Raw genomic sequence first — 19,013 nt, forward strand, 5'->3', positions numbered from 1 at the left:
TTCTTTCTTTCTTATCCCATCTCCCTCCTTCTAACTCTGGTGCTTTTCCTACACGGTTTCTCTCCCTTGTCCTCACATTTCTTGCTTTTTCCTCCTCCTTCTATCCTCCCGGGAAAATTAACTCTATTCCCACTTCTCTCCTTCTCTCTCTGTACCTTTTTTTGCTGCTGATGTGCTTCCTGTCCCTCTGTGCTTGCCGTCTGCTGCGCACTTGGCCTTGCTTCTGCAGCTATCCGCTTCCCCCTCTGCTTATGATGAGCGCTCCGCCAATCAAAGTATGAGCTTTTGCCCTTCCAATTCTGCTCAGCCTGTCCCCTGTCTCGACTCTGAGTCTCCTGCCCACTCTAGTCCTGGGGCTGCTCGACGGGTGAGTGTGGAAGGAGGGTGGTGTGTTTAGGTCTTAAGATGGATCTTGTGTATATTGTAATGATTTAAACCACATATTATGTGTATGGTGTGCTTACAGGTTGCCTGTAAAAATTATATTTCCTGTATTTATCAAACTTTGCATTGGTGATTGAACTGTTAAAAGCCTGTTATCATAAAACCTGTTTTCTGTCTACTTCATTACATTATGAATTACAAGTTGTTGTAAATTGACAATTTTAAGAATGCCTGCTTTTGTGTGTCCCCTGCTCAGAATGTAAACCCAATGTTGGGTGGCAGCAGCATAGCACAGGGCCGAGGCCCCCAGTCCCAAGTCCCCCCCCAACCCAACCTTCGTAACCAAGTGCCTCCACCCATCCTGCCCTCTCAGGTAGCACGCGCACACACACACAGACACACAAACATTGCTTATCATTGTATCTACTGCTCATTATCTTTGTTGGCTGCAATGTTTTTCCATGTCAGGTCTTGTCTCTGAAATAGTTTAGATGTTTGCCGATGGACTTTCAGAGCATTTTCAAGACAGCACATGTTTTGCTACAAATCAGACTGTGTCCTTTTTACATTTATGAGCCTTGTTTCCTACTTTCCATTGGTTTCCTCTATTTCAGAACAGTATGAGAATACATTTGCGGGAATTGGATCCTCACCTGAGATGGATAATTGACAGTTCAGATCCTAATACCATCTGATTAGTGTTGGTGTTTATTGTTAACGTGTAAAGTGAGCGCAGGTCAGCGGGGGAGGGAGGAGGGAGGACATGTGGTAGTGTAATACAGCACGGTACAAGTATATTAGATGCATAATTTGCATCTGCCCTGATACTGAAGCAGGGCAGCAATAGGAAGTTATTTTGGAGCAGCCGAGGGGAAACACTGATTCAGATTTAAAAGTAACATAATCTATTCAATTGATGCATTTGTCTAGATATGAATTTTACTGTTTAAAACTATGTCTACATAACAGTTCGACACCTGTGAAAGTCTGTATAAGAGCGGAGAACTTTCCATCAAGTCGAAGAAAACACATTCAAACCAGAATCTTGTTTGTTTCAAGGTCCCTCCATCCCTGTTGAAGTACCCAGGAGGTAACGGAGGCCTGAACCCTCTTTTCGGACCTCAGCAGGTGGCTGTGCTCAACCAACTCTCCCAGCTCAACCAGCTGTCGCAGCTCAACCAGATCAACCAGTTACAGGTAGAGTGAACACACAAGTGAAGCTATAAGAAATGTCCTTCTTTCCATGTAGCCTTTAGAATTATACTAAGCTATTGTAGTGAATTACAAGATCCATATTTTCTTAAAACTCAATACAACGGTGGCAAATGTTTGTTTCTTGGAACTGAAGAGAGACAATACAGCTGATGATTACAGTTCTTTTAAACAATCTTGTTTTTCTGCAGCGTCTTCTCCTCCAGCAGCAGCAGCAGCAGCAACAACAGCAGCAGCAGCAACAACAGAAGGCTCAGAGCCAGAGAGCAATGCCTGTGGGACGACAGCCTGAACAGGTGTGTGTCTAAAAATCTCTCCCGAGTCCTGCTTCACTACGCCCACAATTTAAGTTATAAAACAGTAGTGTCTCTAAATGATGTTGACTCCTGTAACCTCCTGTCTCCGGTCCTTAGACACGTCCTATTGGTTCGTCTCCATCAATGATGCAGCCCCCACGGCACCTGGACCCCTCTATGCTGAAACAGGCCCCGCCTCACAAACCGTACCTGGATAACTACTTGTCCCACAATACACCCGATATGCAGAAGGATGCTTCCTCTCTTGGATCCTTCAGCAACTTCCCTTTAAGTATGTCTGCAACTATCAGGCATTTTCAGTCACTTATATTTGACTATGTAAACAACCTTTTCGGGTCAATTCTGATTAATTGATTGAAATTCTTCTCTTTCCTCCTCTGTCAGGCTTGAACTCTAACATGAATGTATCCCTGGACATGGGTGTTGGTGGCAGTAGTAGTGGCGGCGGATCTGTGAGCTACAAAGAGCCGCCCCAGTCCAGAATGAAGAAACTGTGGGCTACTGACCCTCTGGAGCAGAACAGCAAATCTGGTACAGATTATACTGATGATGACGTTAAAAGCTGTAGCATCAAACTGGCCTGTTGATATTTTTTTGTTTGATTCGGAGTATATTTTTACCGTCTGTGTGTTTGTCCCTCAGGTGCTATGTCGTCTGGGCTGCGTCTGGAGGACTCTCCCTTCTATGACTTCCTGTCTCCTGGCCCATCTCCCCTGAGTCCTCCCGGCCAATCAATGGGCTCGGTGGGCGATGGCTGGCCGCCCCGTGCCAACTCCCCCCCACCCCTTGGAAACACTGTCACCTGGCCCCCAGGTAGACTTGCTTTCACAAGCTCAAACACGAAAAGCAGAAAATTTGTTTTTTTGCTTTTGCTAATCGCTGTGTCTGTGCTTGTCTGTGTGCAGAGTTCCGGCCCGGGGAGCCTTGGAAAGGTTACCCTAACATTGACCCTGAGACTGACCCCTATGTGACCCCCGGCAGTGTCATCAACAACCTCTCCATCAACACCGTCCGTGACACAGACCACCTCAGGGACAGGAACAACGGTAGCTCACAAAAACAAGTTTTCATGAGATTATTCTTCAGTTGTAGCCCAATAGAAATGTGTGTTTTTGCATTAAACTAATTTCTAAAAATCTAAAACTTAAATAAACCAAAGTTAGATGTCGTAATGAGTCCGATTTTATATAATTCTACAAGACAACATCCCATCAAGGGATATGTAATGTGCCTCCTCAGAAGATTTAAGGATTCGGATTTTAAAGGATGCTATTGCTGCTGCTGCAACCTAAAGACTAACCCTCGTCTTCATCATTCCCAGGGCCATCCTCATCACTGAACACCACGATGCCTTCTAACAGTGCCTGGTCATCCATTCGTGCCTCCAGCCACAGCGGTTCCCTCACCAGTACAGCACAAAGCACTTCAGGTATGTAGTTCAGAGACGTCTTGTTTCCTCCTCTGTCACTAAGGGGTGTCGGGGGAATGTTTGAGACAGACAACTATCAGATCTGTGAAAATAGTCTGGACTGGTGTTAAAAGGTTTCATTTTGCTCTCCCCCTCGCAGCCAGACCCAGCGAGTCAAAGTGGTCTCCCGGTGGCGGTTCTGTGTCCAACTCCTCCCTAGCCCATGAGCTGTGGAAGGTCCCCCTGCCCCCCAAGGCGATGTCCGTGGCAGCCCCCTCCAGACCTCCACCTGGCCTCACCAGCCAGAAGCCCAGTCCTGCTTCCTCTGGCTGGGATGCCTCTTCCCTGAGGTTGGGGGGTTGGGGCTCCACTGAGTCCAGATACACACCTGGTGAGAGCTTGTGACACTTAAAAGTCAAAGAAAAACTATCTGCATTTAAATATTGATACCATCAGTTTGTAAATGTGTTGTCGACTGCCTTTGCAGATACTTCTTCTTGCTTCACCTGATAATAATTACACACTATGTGCATTGGCAGGTTCCAGTTGGAGTGACAGCAGCAGCAGCAGCTCAGCGAGAACCCAATGGCTCGTTCTGAAAAATCTCACACCTCAGGTACTTCCTCATGAATATAACATTTACTCTGAGTGTCTTTTTTATATTTCAAGTATGCAAGTGAGGATATTTTTTAGAAAACTTATCTTGGACGTTTGTTCCCCCCCCCCCCCCCCCCAGATTGACGGCTCTACCCTGAGGACCTTGTGCATGCAGCACGGCCCTCTGATCACATTCCACCTCAACCTGCCACATGGTAACGCCGTGGTATGCTACAGCACCAAGGACGAGGCCGCCAAGGCCCAGAAGAGCCTGCACATGTAAGTTTCAGAAACAGGAAGATATTTAAATGACAGCAGGACAAATGGTAGTTTCAAAAGTTTCATTGTGTGTCTGATTTCTGTGACTAACCTGTTTCCTTTATGTACATAAACATACTGATGGGTTGAAATTCTAGACGCTCACACTCTTATCTGGCGTCTCTCTGCAGGTGTGTTTTGGGGAACACTACTATTCTGGCTGAGTTTGCCAGCGAGGAGGAAATCAACCGTTTCTTTGCACAAGGGCAGTCACTGGCCACTCCCTCCTCCAGCTGGCAGGCCATCGGCTCCTCTCAGACCAGAATGGATCAGTCTCACCCCTTTCCCAGCCGCGCTCCTGAACCGAACCAGTGGAACAGCAGCGATCTACACAGCTCCTCCCTCTGGGGCGGGCCCAACTATTCCAGTAGCCTGTGGGGGAGCCCCAGTGGCACCGAGGCAGGGAGGATCAGCAGCCCTTCTCCAATCAGCTCCTTCCTCCCGGTGGATCACCTGACAGGGGGTGGGGACTCCATGTGAACCGCCTGCCAATCAAACTGGCTAGGGGAAGGGTCAGTAGAGAATTATCAATAATCAGCAGAAGAAAATGAAAAAAAAAAAAGTAGTTAAAAACACAAAGGCACTAGTTGGACTCTTTCTCACTTACAAGATATTCAACAAAACGGGGTCTCCCTGTGGAATACAAGTTACGTTTCTCTCTCTGCACATATGTCCACTTTGTTTTAGCCCAAAAACATATCAGTCGGAATACTTGAATCATGCAGGCCAATTCTATAATGTGAACAGATGGATATTTGCTTCCAGGTAGTGCTCTTTCAGACCGAAAAAAGCTTCAATCGAGCTCATTATTATATATATATATTTTTTGTTTCATTCATCATGTTTATTTGAATTCCAATTCTTTTTCTTTGTTTTTTTTTCTTTTTTGCATTTGTTTGCTGACAATGTTGGAGTATGAGCTTTTTTAACTTTGCACTGAATGTGGTTTTTTCTCAGTATATATAATCTGCAATATAGAGGGAGCAGCCAGTTTTTCCAGTGTAGCTGTTTACTCATTGAGGTCCTTACCGTATGTGTGTATACCTGTGCACACGCACGTGTGTGGAAGTACTTTGTGTGTGTGTGTGTGATTGCGTGTGTGAATGAGTATGTGTGCGCTCCTCTCTGCCTTGGCACGCCTACCTTACTGCGTTGTCGTGGAGTTCAAGATCAACAGATAGTAGAAGAAGAGTAAAAGCTGACTTAGGAGGATTATCTGGTGATAGTAAAAGTGACATTAAAAAAAAAAGTATTGCACCAATTTTGTTTTAAAACTAAAGAACGTTGAGCTCTGCAGTGCAAAGGACTGTAGCCGCAGCTGGGACTAGCAAACCCCGCCCACCTTAATATAGGGGCGGGGTCTATCTAGCAAGCCCTCCCGCGAGCCCCCTAGTGGGCAGGGGGGGGAACAGCACTTTCAGAATAGGCTTTCAATGTTTTGGAGGTGCCACACCGCAACCTCTTGTTTACAAGACTTAGGAGGCGAAACGTGTGTTCATTCTTCATTTTAAAGAGAAGATGGAATAAAATAAAATAAAAAAAATACACAAAAAAAGTTCAAAATCCTTTTTAAAAAAACTTGAAAAAAAACCTTTAAAAAAAAAATAAGAAAAACAAGAAAAAATTTACACTCTTACTGAGGATGAAGATGATGCTTTGTAACTCTGGGAATTCGGATCAGTGTTTTTGGCCATGGCGTTGGTTATTTGAACTATTCCTCTTTGTCTGCTAAATAACCAGCAATGGTTCTCAGGAAATCAAGCCAGTTTTCCCCCCCTTGTAGTTGAATAAAAAAAAAAAACTACTACTCCTTGTAGGAAAGGAAAATCCAACTTCTAGCACTGAAAACGATGTATAGGTCTGTAAAAAAAAAAAAAAAAATTCTCTGCCAAATAACTGCTTTAAGCTGGAGAAGCTCAACACACTGCTTTCAATATGCTGTCTTTTGGGGGGGGGGGGGTCCTAATGTTGGGGGGGGGGGGGTTGTGGAGGGCGAGCTGTAGAAAACTCAACGCTCCCTCTCTCCTCCTCTTCCGCCACTCCTCCACTCCACTGATGTAAAAAAAAAATCAAAAGTGGGGAGTGTTTAACTGTGTGAGTGTGTGATTGTCAGTGGAAGATGTTTTCTTGTCGGACTTAAAAACCAAGAGAAAGGCGAATCTGTATCTATGCATACTGTAGCCTCTCACATGGCCTACTGAGAGGCGTTTGTTTTTGTTTCTTCCTTTTTTTTCCCGTGTCTCAAAATGTTTTAAATGTTTCATCGAGTACAACAAAAATGACGAATATTACTTGCTTCTTTTCTTTTTCCTTTATTATAATTTTTTTTTTTTTTTAAATTGCTCTCATTGCCACAAATGGTGTTTTGAAAAAAGGAAAGAAGAAAAAAAAAAATCTAAAAAAAATTCTCTTGTTTTGGTTGAAGATAATATTTTTAACAGTGCAAAAGTCGTCCACATTTCATTGCCTTGATCCTAATTGTGTCCGAAGATGCAACAACAAGTCAAGTGGCTTCTACCTGTTTACAAATAGAATATGATTGTATTGTTGAACTGTTTTATTTGTTTATTTTTCCTTTGGGTGTGGGGTTGGGAGGGGGGGGTACTCATCTGAAGTTCCTGATCTGATGAATCGTGTGTGTGTGTGTGTGTGTTTGGATGCTCTGTACTGGCAGACGTGAGTTTCTTCCGCCGCGGGCGAAGTGGTCGGCGGGAGTCGTGGTCATGTGTGCGATTTAGCGTGAATGTAGATCCACCAGTGGTGTTTGTCAACGAAAATACACGTGTGAATAACAGAATTACATATATACCAGTGATTGTTTAGTAACTATGATGCACAATTTTTTCGGGGAAAAACAAAAGCTTCAAAGAGTGCGTGAACTAGAAGTCGGCATTAGCGAAGCCATGGACCTTAATTTCTTTTTCTTCATCGTGTAATTATTCTGTGTTAAGCCTGTTTTGTGTGTGTGTGTGTGTGTGTGTGTGTGTGTGTGTGCGCGTGTGTGTTTTCCCTCTTCGATATTGGTTTTAATTTCAGAAATACTAAACATGTTGGCTTTAGTTGTGTTTTTAAGTTTAGCCGTGAATATTTAACAACTTCAAAGCTTACGTAGGGAGACAGAACCTTGAGTATTAGCCAGACTTGACAGTGGTGTGTGCCAGTATTGAACTGCTCTCTACCAAATAATTCAATTATACAAAAGATTAGTTTACTTAATTCCAGATCTTTTTTTTTTTTTTGCTTAAACTATATATAAATATATCTTATGTGTTTTTGTCTTGTTTAACAACTGTTAGCAAGTGGAACATCTGAACCATGTTTGTCATTTGTTGTTTTGAGTTAACTTAATTTGACAAATTGAACTGAGGAGCCTTGGATTTTGCACTTGGGTGGATTGGAGGAAAGGCCGGTCGTCGGTCGGACAGACGGTGGCGCTGTTGTGTGAATTATCAGGTCTGTCTGGGGGAGAGGGTGCATCAGTGCGAGTATTGTGACAGGGTAGTGTGTGTCTGTGTGTGTGGTTACATGTCTTTCTATGGTTGTGTGGACAAATTTAGGTTTGAAACCATCGTTGTGAGCACATTTTGGTCAGTCCTCACAACCTCAAAGGGCTGTTTGAGGGTTCAGACTGTTGTTGGGCAAAGGTTAGACATTTATTTGTAATGGTTAATGTCAGGGTTGGGGGGGTGGGGTTGGGGATGCATTGTGGCCCTGCTCACTCCCTGGCCTCTAACTGAATCTGCAGAATGTGTCTCCACATGTGCGTCAAGTGTCACAGTGCCTGTGATCGACCTCACTTTACTGCACCATATGCAAATAAATACGAACATTATTTTTACCTTTGCAAAGACGAATGTTGCTTCAAGCCTGTAGGAAGCAGCATGTTCCAGACTAATCGCCCAAATCCTTGACTCTAACGTTTCTCTGTGGGCTTCGTGAATCTTAAAGGACAAATTCAGCTGATTTGAGTGTTTGTTCTCTTATGAAGAGGACGTCAGATGAGTAAGTGGCCCAGGAAACATCTGTAGCTCAAAGCAGCTCGGATTGAACTCAGAGAATTCACATCTCCAATTTGTTATCAGTGCATCCTGGGTATTTTCACACCAGGTATGAGCAGGGTCCCTGTAGAGGAGTGTTCTCACAACTTGTGTGTGTGGCTAAGTGTTCTTAAGTTGTGTGTCTGCTGTTATAGAGACGATGGTGCTTTGTCGGTCCCGGTGAGGGAGTGAGAGATGGGTGAGGGGGGTGTTGTCCCCCTCTCCAGGTTTACCTCTCCCTGTTGGCCGGGCGGGCCGGTCAGAGCGGTGACCACGCCGCCTGAGCTGAGCCAGAATGTAGCTGCAAACGGTTTTTAATTACAAAGGGGCGACCGGAGCCTCGATCTCCGGCCCCTGATCAGCCTCAAAACATGGAGCCATTGTGCGGAAAAGTGAAATAAAGCAACCACTGCTCATTGTATTTGAATAAGTATTCTGCTACTGTCCTGACTGTGCCTGGTTGTCATGGTGACAGACGGTGGCCGCTGCCGTGGAGATGCTTGCATCTTGAGGCCGACTGAAACAAGGCTTCTCGTTTGCCCGCGGTGACTCAGGCGAGGGGATGCGACCTGTGATCAGCTGCTTCCTCCGGGCGTTTCAGGGACACAGGGTTGCACTTGCCTCTTTGCTCCCTCTCCGACTCCTAAGCTTAATACAGGGGAGGGGAAACAAAACTGACAGGAGGTCTGGGGGGGGGGAGCGAACTCTAATATGGTCTTTATTCCCTTTCCACTATCGATGGAATTCTTTTACACTTCGTTCATTCTGATTTTGGCAGCGTTCCTCTCCTAGTGCTGATCTGGGAGAAGCTGAAACCTCCTGTGAGGAGGCTGCTCTGCTGTTAGAGAAGGGACAAGCAATGTCTGTAAACCGCCTCCCATTGATGTTGACGTTACCTTTTGGTTCCCAGCTTGATCTTTCTCTGTGGCTGTCGTCCAATCTACTGTTCAGTGTGTGTGTGTGTGTGTGTGTGTGTGTGTGTGTGTGTGTGTGGGAAGAGCGAAAACCCAGTCTCGTACAGAAACTGTGTTCAAACACAGAATCATGCCAAATTGAGGAGGGAGGGTGAGAGGGAAGGAAAGGGATCGATGATTTTATTTTGTTTTTCTTTGTGTGTTTGTGCGTGTGTGTGCGCGTGTGTGTGTATTTAAAAAGCTGGACAATGTTAAATGCTTGAAGAAAATGTCATTTGCAAAAGGATGATGTGAGGAAAATCTTTTCAGTAAGTGAAAACCACCACGAGCAATGTACAATCCCCAGGGCTGCCAAGCAGCTTCCCGACAGGGCCAGGCGAGGGGAAGGAAGGAAGGAAGGAAGCTAGGAAAGAGGAGGGAAGCTGGCTGGTGATACTCTACTACTTTTAATATTTAAGAAAAATAATGTGACTTTTGTTTTTCTCTTGACTTAACTATCCTGTGAGCAAATGCTATATTACATCATAACACACACCCAACGGCTCCTACTGTCGAACAAAAGCGCGAAGGCTGTTTTTTGTAACACACAAAAAAAAAAAACACAAAAGAGAAAAAAAACTGTGAGAATCTGCTGTTTGTCATTTTACATTTAGTATGAATACACACAAACAAACCCTGAAAAGCTTTAGTCTAACCAGCACAAAGATGTGGGGGGGGGCGGGCGGGCGGGGTGATATCCGGGAGGGCGGGTGGGAACAGTACAGCGGGTGGGGGGGTGGGTGTTGCTCAGAGAGACTATGCAGTGGAGTGTTGAACCCAGGCTTCCATGTCCACCTTGGGTTGTTTTTGTTTTTTTTGTTGCTTTCTTTAAATAAAAACGAGAAAAAAACCTTTTACAAAAACAAACAGCTGAGATGGGATTCCCAATAATATTCCTCAAAAACATGTTGTGCCATCATTGAATCGTACTAATAATAATAAAAGCTGAAAAAAACCTTTATTACCTAGCAACCGCCGGGCCAGTTGTAGCAGGAGAGGAGGACAGGTTAACATTTGCAAAGTCCATGTCTTTATTTTCACAGCTCGCCGCCCCCTCGATAGGCTGAGGGGCGGCGGCGCCGGTGAAAACTGCAAATTTTACACAACTACAATGTTTTTTATAGAGATTCTATCAATCCACAGTGTGTAGTTGGATTCACTTGTAAACCTATTATGCACATTGCTTTGGGAGACTGTTGAAACTATATAATATATGAGAAATATAAACGTACAGTGTCTATAATCAATGAGAGGGCGAAGTCTTCCTCTCGTACAAACAACACAGGAAGTACCTTTTTATTTTCAAACGTCTTCCTCTGGTCATCAAAGAATTTTATCTTAAAACTTTTCGGGGGAAACTGCACTTTTTGAAGGACAATCTTTATTTGTATGGGTATAAGAATTGACAAAAATGAAGACGCCTGATATTACAAGGTATAGAAAACCAACTCCAGTGTGCTCTAATAATGAATGTCTCCTCTGATGCTGTCTGTCTATTTGGTTTCATTTACTCTTTATTCTCCTTTTTGTTGCTTGGTTTGTTATGTATTTTTTTTTTTTCTCCTTATTTTTCTGGATTTTAGTGCTCTTAAGAGAATCTGTACTAAGGTGTAGAGTAGTAGGTAGTAGGTCTTCTGTTGGCTGTACTCGTATACTGATTACTGTTTGTAACCCTCTGGCTCCTGCAGCCAGCATACAAAGCTGTATAACTTGGGTACAACCCTCAATAAAAGACTAACAATGACTGTGCTCACGTCCTGGACTCTTTCTTTCTCCTCATCCTGGTTGTTGGTGAAACTGTTCGAATCTGTGAAGGTAACCTAACGTTTCCTCTGCCAGTTAAACTTCCAGGTTTTTGTTTTGAGCATAGACTGCAGATAAATATGGAATGAAGTCCTCCCACTATCCAGAAATGAAGCTGAAAACATCCTGGTTATGAACACTGCCGTCTTGGGGATGGAACCGCGGAATCGAGGTCCCATCAATTTACACGCTCGACCCTCAGCTGTCAAACATGACGTCTCACCTTAATTTTATAGCATCAAATAACTAATTAGAACCAAACTCACCAGAAAAACGAACATGCATCTGTCATAGGAACTTACATAAATGACAGAAACCATCTTTTAGAGATGTATCTAATGTGTACTTTTACTTATCACATCCCATCCACTAAGATGCAGGAGGGGTTTATGACAAACACCAGGGGGCAATCTCGACCCTTTGGCTCCACTTTTGGGGAGCAGGCATGTCGTCCATCTTTGTATGAAGTCTATGGTTTGGGTTAAAACCAAATAGACAGATAAATAAGAACCCAAATTAAAGCAGCAAAGGCCTGTCTGTAAAAACACTGCATCCTACATTAACCATAACTCCCACAAATCGTTTAGCAAATGGCCTCTTCCTCCAAACTCATCTTGAGTTTGTTATTCAGGTTTTCTGCCAACATACTTAAAGATTGTACACATTATTCCCCGTCTTACTGTGTTACCTCCCATCCACAATCATATGTAATTTAATATTGCTTGACTGCTCTCACTGTTTAATTGTGATTGAGCTGTTTATCATGAAAGCTGATGTATTTGCAGCAATTAATTATGGACAAAATAAATTAGGAAAGGACAAGTGTTCACTTCTTCCTCCTTTTCAGACATGAATTGCTCATTTTTAATGTTTGTTGGGAAAGTTAACTTGTTTGTTCCTTTTTCTTACCTGCCTAAACTGTTCTTTATATTTTAAACATGCTACTCTCTTCATCTTATTAAAACTCACATTCTGATTTTGACAACACAAACAGTGAGCAAGTAGATAAGTTCCTTTGGCCCCTGGAGTTGATCACTGGTGTTTCAGCACAATAGATTTCACATATCAGAGCCACAACACAAACGTACACCTCATGTGTCTTTATTGATCTATTCATGAGAAATTATACATCGGAACCACAGGGTGGAGCTGAAAGAGCAGAAACAAATATCATCCATACTGTGATATAACCTTGTGTATTATTTTGTTTCCTCTCCTAAAGCACATGTTCATTAAATACAGTTAAACACGAGACACGGCCAACGATGCCGCAACAGACAGCAGAGCGGACGAGGGAGGAAGTGGGAAATGTTGTGGCGTCCGTCTGCTTCACAAGTACTTCCTGCGTGGATCATGTTGGGGTCAACCTCTCTGGAAGAAAAAGAAATGAATACTGTTAAATAATGAGGGAGAGACGGAGGGAGAGAGTGTGTGTGTGTGTGTTGTAAGACGAGAGAGACGAACCTCTGCAGTGACCAATAAGAACCGATTATTCATAAACATCCTTCTTGTCTGCGATGTACTGTACAATCTCCTCAGGAGTCATCAACTTCTCTGCTTCTGCGTCTGGGATTTCAAAGCCTGAGAAAGAAGAAAAACACACTATGAGGAAAAGACCCAACAAACAGCGGCTCTAATTTCTAATGTTTATTACTGCGCTTGAATGCACCGCAAAAACAAACAACTGCTGGCTGCTCAGAATCCTGTTAAACCGGCTAAAGAGGCGATCGACTCTTCGCTGTCTTGTCAAATTAGCGCGTTCACCCTGATGTCATGTTTCCATCACTGCTGATTAAAACCTGAATCTTCTGCAGAGTCATTTGACCCGGAAGTGACGTATGAACCTACTCTTTATTTCGCTTTTCCACAAACTATTTGTAGTAACATCCTCGGTTTTACTCGCAGATCGCTGCTTTTCAAAGCTCAAGCCTAAACCTGCTGCACAGACGAGTCGACGTCAATCCACTCACCGAACTCGTCCTCCATGGCCATGATGATCTCCACCTGGTCCAAGCTGTCCAGACCCAGGTCTTTCATGAAGTGGGAGGACGTCAGCAGCTGAGGAGCAGAAAGTCAACACATAAAATCACACAAACAACAACAATAGTGACACAACCGTTCAATCGCTGTTAGAGGTCGAGGCGTTTGCGTGACACACTCACCCCCTCTGGGTTGATCTTGTCGTAGAGCTTGAGCACGTACATGACGCGGTCTTTGATGGTCTCTATGGTGAGGGGGGGCAGGTCGCCATACTGTCGGCACAGGACGCCCAAGGAGGAGACCTGGGGGGGGGGGAGGAGAGAGCGTCAGAAACAAGGCAGACACCAAACTGTGATCCAAGGGTCTACGAAGAAGCTTAGCTCATAATACTACACGTTAATTATAAAGATATTTTCTTAACGACGTTATAAAGAACTTGAATAATAATAAAGTGATCCAACAGGAGCAGAGAAAACAACTATTTAATAAATAGGGTTTGTCAAGGTTAATAAGAGCCAATGTCAATCATTGGTAAAAGCTAGAAGATTTTTGTTAACAAGGAAATTTTAAAGAAGCTGTGAATTCTATAATGAAGGGATCTGATCACAGACGAGTGTGTGGGTCTGTTGTGTGTCTGTAGTTTTTTACTCTTTGGCTGAGATGGTGTTTTCCTTTAACTATTTGCCTGACTTCCGTTGACTCACACACAACAACTACAAATGATCCTGTTTCCCAATGACAGTAAACACACTAACACAACAACACAACAACCTCTCAGGATTACACGGTTTAACAATCTGAGCTCCATGCTTCACGTAGCAGAGCAGAATGAACCACACACTGTCTACAGGCGGTTGTGTGTCTGTTGTGTGACTGCTGTGTGTCTGTTGTGTGTCTGTATCCGGATTGATTGTAAACTGCAGCAGACACAAATTAAAACAACACATGTGTCAATGAACTCAACTTCGCTAGCTAGCTCGTTAGCCAACAACAAAACATGGCTAATGTGTGCGGAGAAGAACGACTCGTTTCCCGGTCGGTAGATTAAATAACCTCCCGGTGGATGATCACCGACGTGAGAACAGACCGTCCTCCCGCCGCCGCGGGGCCGCGACAGACAAGGTGAACCGGGCACATTTGAAAGGCGTCGGTAGGTCACAGCGTCGCGCGCTAGGCCCACCGACGGCTCAGGGTTACCGGGGACTCACCGGGCTCTGGCCGAGCCACCGCGTCCTCCGGCTGGCGGCGGCGAAGGAGACGGGTCGGCGAAGGGCCGCCGCGGAGCCGGCAGCGGCTCGGACCGCCGGGCTGCCGGAGCAGAGCCGCAGCGAGGGCCGGGAGAGCGAGCGGAGACACTGCGTCAGGACACGGGCCGCCATGACGGAGAGAGGTGACTGGAGCTCCCGGCGTGCAACGCGAGCAAGAAACGGAGTCAAGGGCTCCGCGGCGCGCATGCGCACAGAACGAAGCGTTTATCCTCTCTGCGTGTTTTTATTTTCTTGTTTAACTTTCTATACGTGTTACTGCGTTATTTACTGCAAATATGTATTCTAAAGAATGAAACCGATTTTCTTTTTAATTAATAAAAGGTAAAACATGAACGTGCTAAATAGCCCTGAGAAAACCAATCGAGCGCAGAATAATTCAACGGATTAATGATAATAGTAATACATTTTGTTTATTTAGCACCTTTTAAAATTAGAGTTTACAAAGTGCTGTGACAGCAAAGCAACACAAGCAGATATAAGAGAAATAACAACGTTATTACGATGCAGGAGGCCAGACCACCACGTTTACGTAATCGGAAATAAACTAGTGTTTAAATTAAATGGATAAATATGTCACGTGAAAACTTAAACACATAAAAGCAGTAATATGACAATACAAGCAAAACAAAAGGTAATACAAATATACAGTAAAAACACATCACATGAAAGCAAGTGTATAAAAATGTGTTTTAAGAAGCTACATGTCTCAGAGCACCAGGATATTTTAACACTTTATTTAAATCTTTAACATCCTCAGAATAAAAAAATAACTGATGTGGTTTATTTTGTTTGAGTTTATTCATCGATGACTCTGCACTCGGCTCATCGGGTCTGGGGGGGGGACGCATCCATCGCAGTCAGTTGACGTCTCGCAGAAAAGATCCTTGAACACATCGATGCGTTAGAGGTTTTGTTTTAATCGATTAATCGTCGCCGGCTCGTGTATTTGTCCCGACTCGGAGCCATGGAGTTGTCCGAGCTACTGTACAACAAAGCGGAGTACATCGAGACGGTAAACACGCCCGATCCCCACTGTCTGTTAGCCTGCTAGCCGCTAGCTGTGTGGCTAGCTGCGGCTGCACAGGGCGTGTTGTTCACTGAAACGTTCATTGTGCTCAGACGAGACAGGAAATAATAAAACACACACAGAGACAAATATCAATACACGTGTTAACCGACGTTTGTGTTTGTGTTGCAGGCTTCTGGGAACAAAGTGAGCAGACAGTCGGTTCTGTGCGGGAGTCAAAACATCGTCCTCAATGGAAAAGTAAGGGACCGATACAGTACACATGGCTGCCATTGGTTTATAGTTATAATACATCTTATTTCCTTTAAATGACACCTTGTAAACACAGCATGTAAACACACAATAATACATGTAAAGTAAAGGCAGTGAGTGAAATCAGATGAGAGAGACATTTATGTTTTAGATTTGATCAATCGAATAGTGCTGGGTTATAGTTTTATTTTGATGTAAATATGATATTCTTGTGTGTCTGTTTGTGTGTGTGTGTGTGTGTGTGTGTGTGTGTGTGTGTGTGTGTCCTCCAGACCATTGTCATGAACGACTGCATCATCAGAGGAGACCTGGCTAATGTCAGGGTGGGCAGACACTGCGTGGTGAAGAGTCGGAGTGTGATTCGACCACCGTTCAAAAAGTTCAGCAAAGGGTAAAGCACCTGCTTCCTAAAACTTAATCATCACGTGTGCATTAGTGTTATTGCTTGGTTGCAGTATTCAAACAAGGGCTCTGTGATATGAAGTACTCACCAAGCATGTATTATTATTATTATTATTAATCTGGATATAAAAGCTGGTCCACTGGATGCAACGGGTGCAAATGTAGTTAAATGTGATGCAGAAGCTTTTAAGACCCAGAAGAGACTTAAAAATACGACTGCACCCGACTCCCAAAGCGTGTTCACCTGTAAATCTCAGTAGTTGCAATGTGTCTGGTACACGACAGAGAACTATGTTGCAGATGTACTAACCAGTGGGCTGTTTGTGTACATATTGTGTGTTTGATTCCTGATTGCTCAAACTTGGTCACTTCTCTGTGTTTCCCTTCAGAGTGGCGTTCTTCCCGCTGCACATCGGAGACCACGTCTTCATCGAGGAGGACTGCGTGGTCAACGCAGCTCAGATCGGTTCCTATGTCCACATCGGCAAGAACTGTGTCATAGTGAGTGGGATAGAAACAGAAATACAACCAGGACAGAAAAGGGAGCGAGTGTAGAGAGACACAAAGCTGATGAGAGAAGACACAATCGGCCGCAGTGTCTCTTGCCTCTGGTGAAACAGTCACATGTTAGTCATGTTCAGATGAACCGGAGCCACAAGAAACTGCTGACAAGCTTCAGTGAGCAGACACAGAGCTCTGTTGCAATATGAAAGGAAACACATAGCATTAGATTTTTAATGTTACTGTAACTGACTAGCAGTCTGGCTCCAGTAGTAACAGATTACATTTCATTCTAATTGCTAATATGAGGAAGAGCTGAATGTAAAGTGGTTAAACTGATGGATGATGAATGAACTCTATGAATTGTTCACCAACACAGGTTTTGACTGCCGGATTAGTTGTTTTTCATTTTACTGGTTGATATCAGGATGTATAAAAAAGAAGAAATAGGAAAAGGGCTCATTCGATGTCAAAGGGTGTCAAACAAATGTTAAGGATGAGTTTCTGTCTTAAACAAGTTAATTTAAGTCCGAGCACTTTACATTGACACGTGCTGTATAGATGCTGATATTTTGACACCATTGTTGTGCTGCTCTACATTGTTCTGAACCACAACCACCACTGGTTGTGTTCCACTGCACAAATGACACATAGAGTCAGTAGAAGTTTGTTCACTTGTTTTTGTCCACTTGGTGTGCTGCGTTCAGGGCCGTCGCTGTGTGCTGAAGGACTGCTGCAAGATCCTAGACAACACTGTGCTTCCTCCTGAGACCGTGGTGCCGCCTTTCACCGTCTTCTCTGGATGCCCAGGTCAGCGAAACATGAAGCCAACATGCACAAGTCCCCTTCCACCTGCTGTGTGTCTTTACCTGTTTTAATCTGTGTCTCTCTCAGGTCTTTTTTCAGGAGAGCTCCCAGAGTGCACGCAGGACCTGATGATTGACGTAACCAAGAGCTACTACCAGAAGTTCCTGCCTCTCAGTCAGATCTGAGACACACACTGGAAACCCCTCAGCAGGGTCCACTCCCTTCCCGTCAGGGTTGGGTCCTGACTGTCAGACTGAAATGGACTTTGAGTGCTCACCTTCTGTCCGTCATCTCCTGGAGGTCTTGAGCTTCTCCAATGAAGGAAAAACAATTGGTCCTGTTTAGATATATGATGTGTGTGGAAAGCTCATAATTAAAGGAATATGGTAAAGCTGCAGGAGGCGGTTTGTGTGTTTGCAGCTCCAGATTGACAGTCTGTTAAATTTGGAAAGACAATGGGTTGTTATCAAACTGCAAACCACACGCTCATGTTTACCACCCCAGCTTGTCTGAGATAAAACTCCTCAGTATATTTTTTGTTTCCTATGAACGCTTTGCTCTTCACAAGTTATTTTTGGGTTATTTATGATATTTTTCGTGGTCGGTGTGCTCACAGAAACCCAGAGAGAGAGAGACGCCCTTGTGTGGGAAGTTGTCGCTCTTTGTCAGCAGCAGTGGGTGAAGATTTGGAGGTGGAGGAGCTGGAAAGAATAGAAGGTGAAGGGTGGAGGTGTTTGAAGGATGTGGGAACACAGCTTGTAAGATACTGTAAAACATCCATGGACCAAAGCAAGTGTGTTTGAGGAGGTCGGCTGTACAGGTGCATTCTTCATATCCACAGATCAGCAGTACACTGTCTACATGTTTATTTGCTCTCACCTCCCACGTAATTTTCCATTCTTTAATATCACGTGAGATTCAACTTCAAAAAATCTAATGTTGCGGTTGAAGACTGGCTCCTCTGTGCTTTGCCTCTGTCACTTCCTGTGAGTGTTACCACAGCCAGAGCCAACAACTCAAATAGTGAAGCATATAAATAAATAGAAATGCTTTAAAAAATCTGCCCTGTGTGAGTTTGACTCGATTTTTGAGATGTTCTTCTTGTAATATGTGGGGTATTGGCAATGTTTTCATGAGTTTGTTCTGTTATGCTTTGCAATGTTTATGTAGAGCTCTCACCTCCGCCATGGCCCAGCAGTTCCCCTTCAATTCAATCAAGCTGCATCAAATTGCACAGGCTCATAGATATCAGTCCCCTTAATAAGCCTGATTTGTTAATCCACATCCTTAAATTATTCCCTTGGAAATCTTGAAAATGTTGAAAAATATCTCCTAATGTTAAATAAAGTGAAATAAATAATCCTGGATCTGTTCCCTGATACATATCTGAATAAAAAATGAACAGGTTAATATGAGGTTCTTCCCTGATCCAGACCACATCCTTCCACCAAGTCAGAAAAGAATGTAAACAACTTGTTTGTGTACAAGATGTCACACAACACCTGTGAGCCACTTAAACAAAGAACGTTCATAGTTTCATATTTAGTGTTTCTCACCAACAATAAGTTTTATTTTATTATTATTCCTTGAATTCCTTCTTTTCCCCATGAAACATTTGCAAGAGTCCTGCAGCGACAACGTCATCACACTTTCCACTGCTGTCCTTTAGCGCCACCCAGTGGCCTGCAGCAGAGCTTCTCTCTGAACGCTGATCCTCGTCTGATCATTTCTTTTGACCTTCAGTAGC

The 19,013-nt window shown here is 43.9% G+C and overlaps 3 protein-coding genes across 7 annotated transcripts in view; 2 read left to right on the forward strand and 1 right to left on the reverse strand.

Annotated features, from left to right (window-relative positions):
- LOC117765887 (trinucleotide repeat-containing gene 6A protein-like) overlaps positions 1–10,971 on the forward strand; it is a 48,086-nt gene extending 37,115 nt beyond the window's left edge. For 3 of the 5 annotated variants that reach the window (XM_034592461.1, XM_034592463.1, XM_034592466.1), the window contains 13 exons: positions 230–367; positions 641–757; positions 1,444–1,581; positions 1,788–1,892; positions 2,010–2,184; positions 2,298–2,444; positions 2,556–2,726; positions 2,819–2,959; positions 3,235–3,342; positions 3,482–3,712; positions 3,861–3,937; positions 4,058–4,197; positions 4,368–4,716. In XM_034592461.1, coding sequence (XP_034448352.1) covers positions 230–367; positions 641–757; positions 1,444–1,581; positions 1,788–1,892; positions 2,010–2,184; positions 2,298–2,444; positions 2,556–2,726; positions 2,819–2,959; positions 3,235–3,342; positions 3,482–3,712; positions 3,861–3,937; positions 4,058–4,197; positions 4,368–4,716 — 2,037 coding nt within the window. Of the gene's footprint in view, positions 1–229; positions 368–640; positions 758–1,443; positions 1,582–1,787; positions 1,893–2,009; positions 2,185–2,297; positions 2,445–2,555; positions 2,727–2,818; positions 2,960–3,234; positions 3,343–3,481; positions 3,713–3,860; positions 3,938–4,057; positions 4,198–4,367 lie in introns of all 5 variants that reach the window. The other 2 variants (XM_034592462.1, XM_034592465.1) reach the window with 2 other exon arrangements.
- A 1,135-nt stretch (positions 10,972–12,106) lies between these two features.
- ndufab1b (NADH:ubiquinone oxidoreductase subunit AB1b) lies at positions 12,107–14,435 on the reverse strand. Its single transcript, XM_034593874.1, has 5 exons — positions 14,218–14,435; positions 13,192–13,311; positions 13,000–13,087; positions 12,494–12,610; positions 12,107–12,398 (listed from the first exon to the last, which is right to left on the reverse strand). The coding sequence occupies exons 1-4, from the start codon at positions 14,386–14,388 to the stop codon at positions 12,519–12,521; spliced, it is 471 nt and encodes a 156-aa protein (XP_034449765.1). The 5' UTR covers positions 14,389–14,435; the 3' UTR covers positions 12,107–12,398; positions 12,494–12,518.
- A 664-nt stretch (positions 14,436–15,099) lies between these two features.
- dctn5 (dynactin 5) lies at positions 15,100–18,329 on the forward strand. The gene is made up of 6 exons (XM_034592895.1): positions 15,100–15,289; positions 15,476–15,544; positions 15,829–15,947; positions 16,348–16,459; positions 17,167–17,269; positions 17,354–18,329. Exons 1-6 carry the CDS (start codon positions 15,242–15,244, stop codon positions 17,449–17,451), a joined length of 549 nt encoding a protein of 182 aa, XP_034448786.1. The 5' UTR covers positions 15,100–15,241; the 3' UTR covers positions 17,452–18,329.
- The last annotated feature ends 684 nt before the right edge of the window (positions 18,330–19,013 follow it).

Source organism: Hippoglossus hippoglossus, chromosome 8, assembly GCF_009819705.1.
Source record: "Hippoglossus hippoglossus isolate fHipHip1 chromosome 8, fHipHip1.pri, whole genome shotgun sequence".
In the NCBI taxonomy this organism is placed as follows: Eukaryota; Metazoa; Chordata; class Actinopteri; order Pleuronectiformes; family Pleuronectidae; genus Hippoglossus; species Hippoglossus hippoglossus.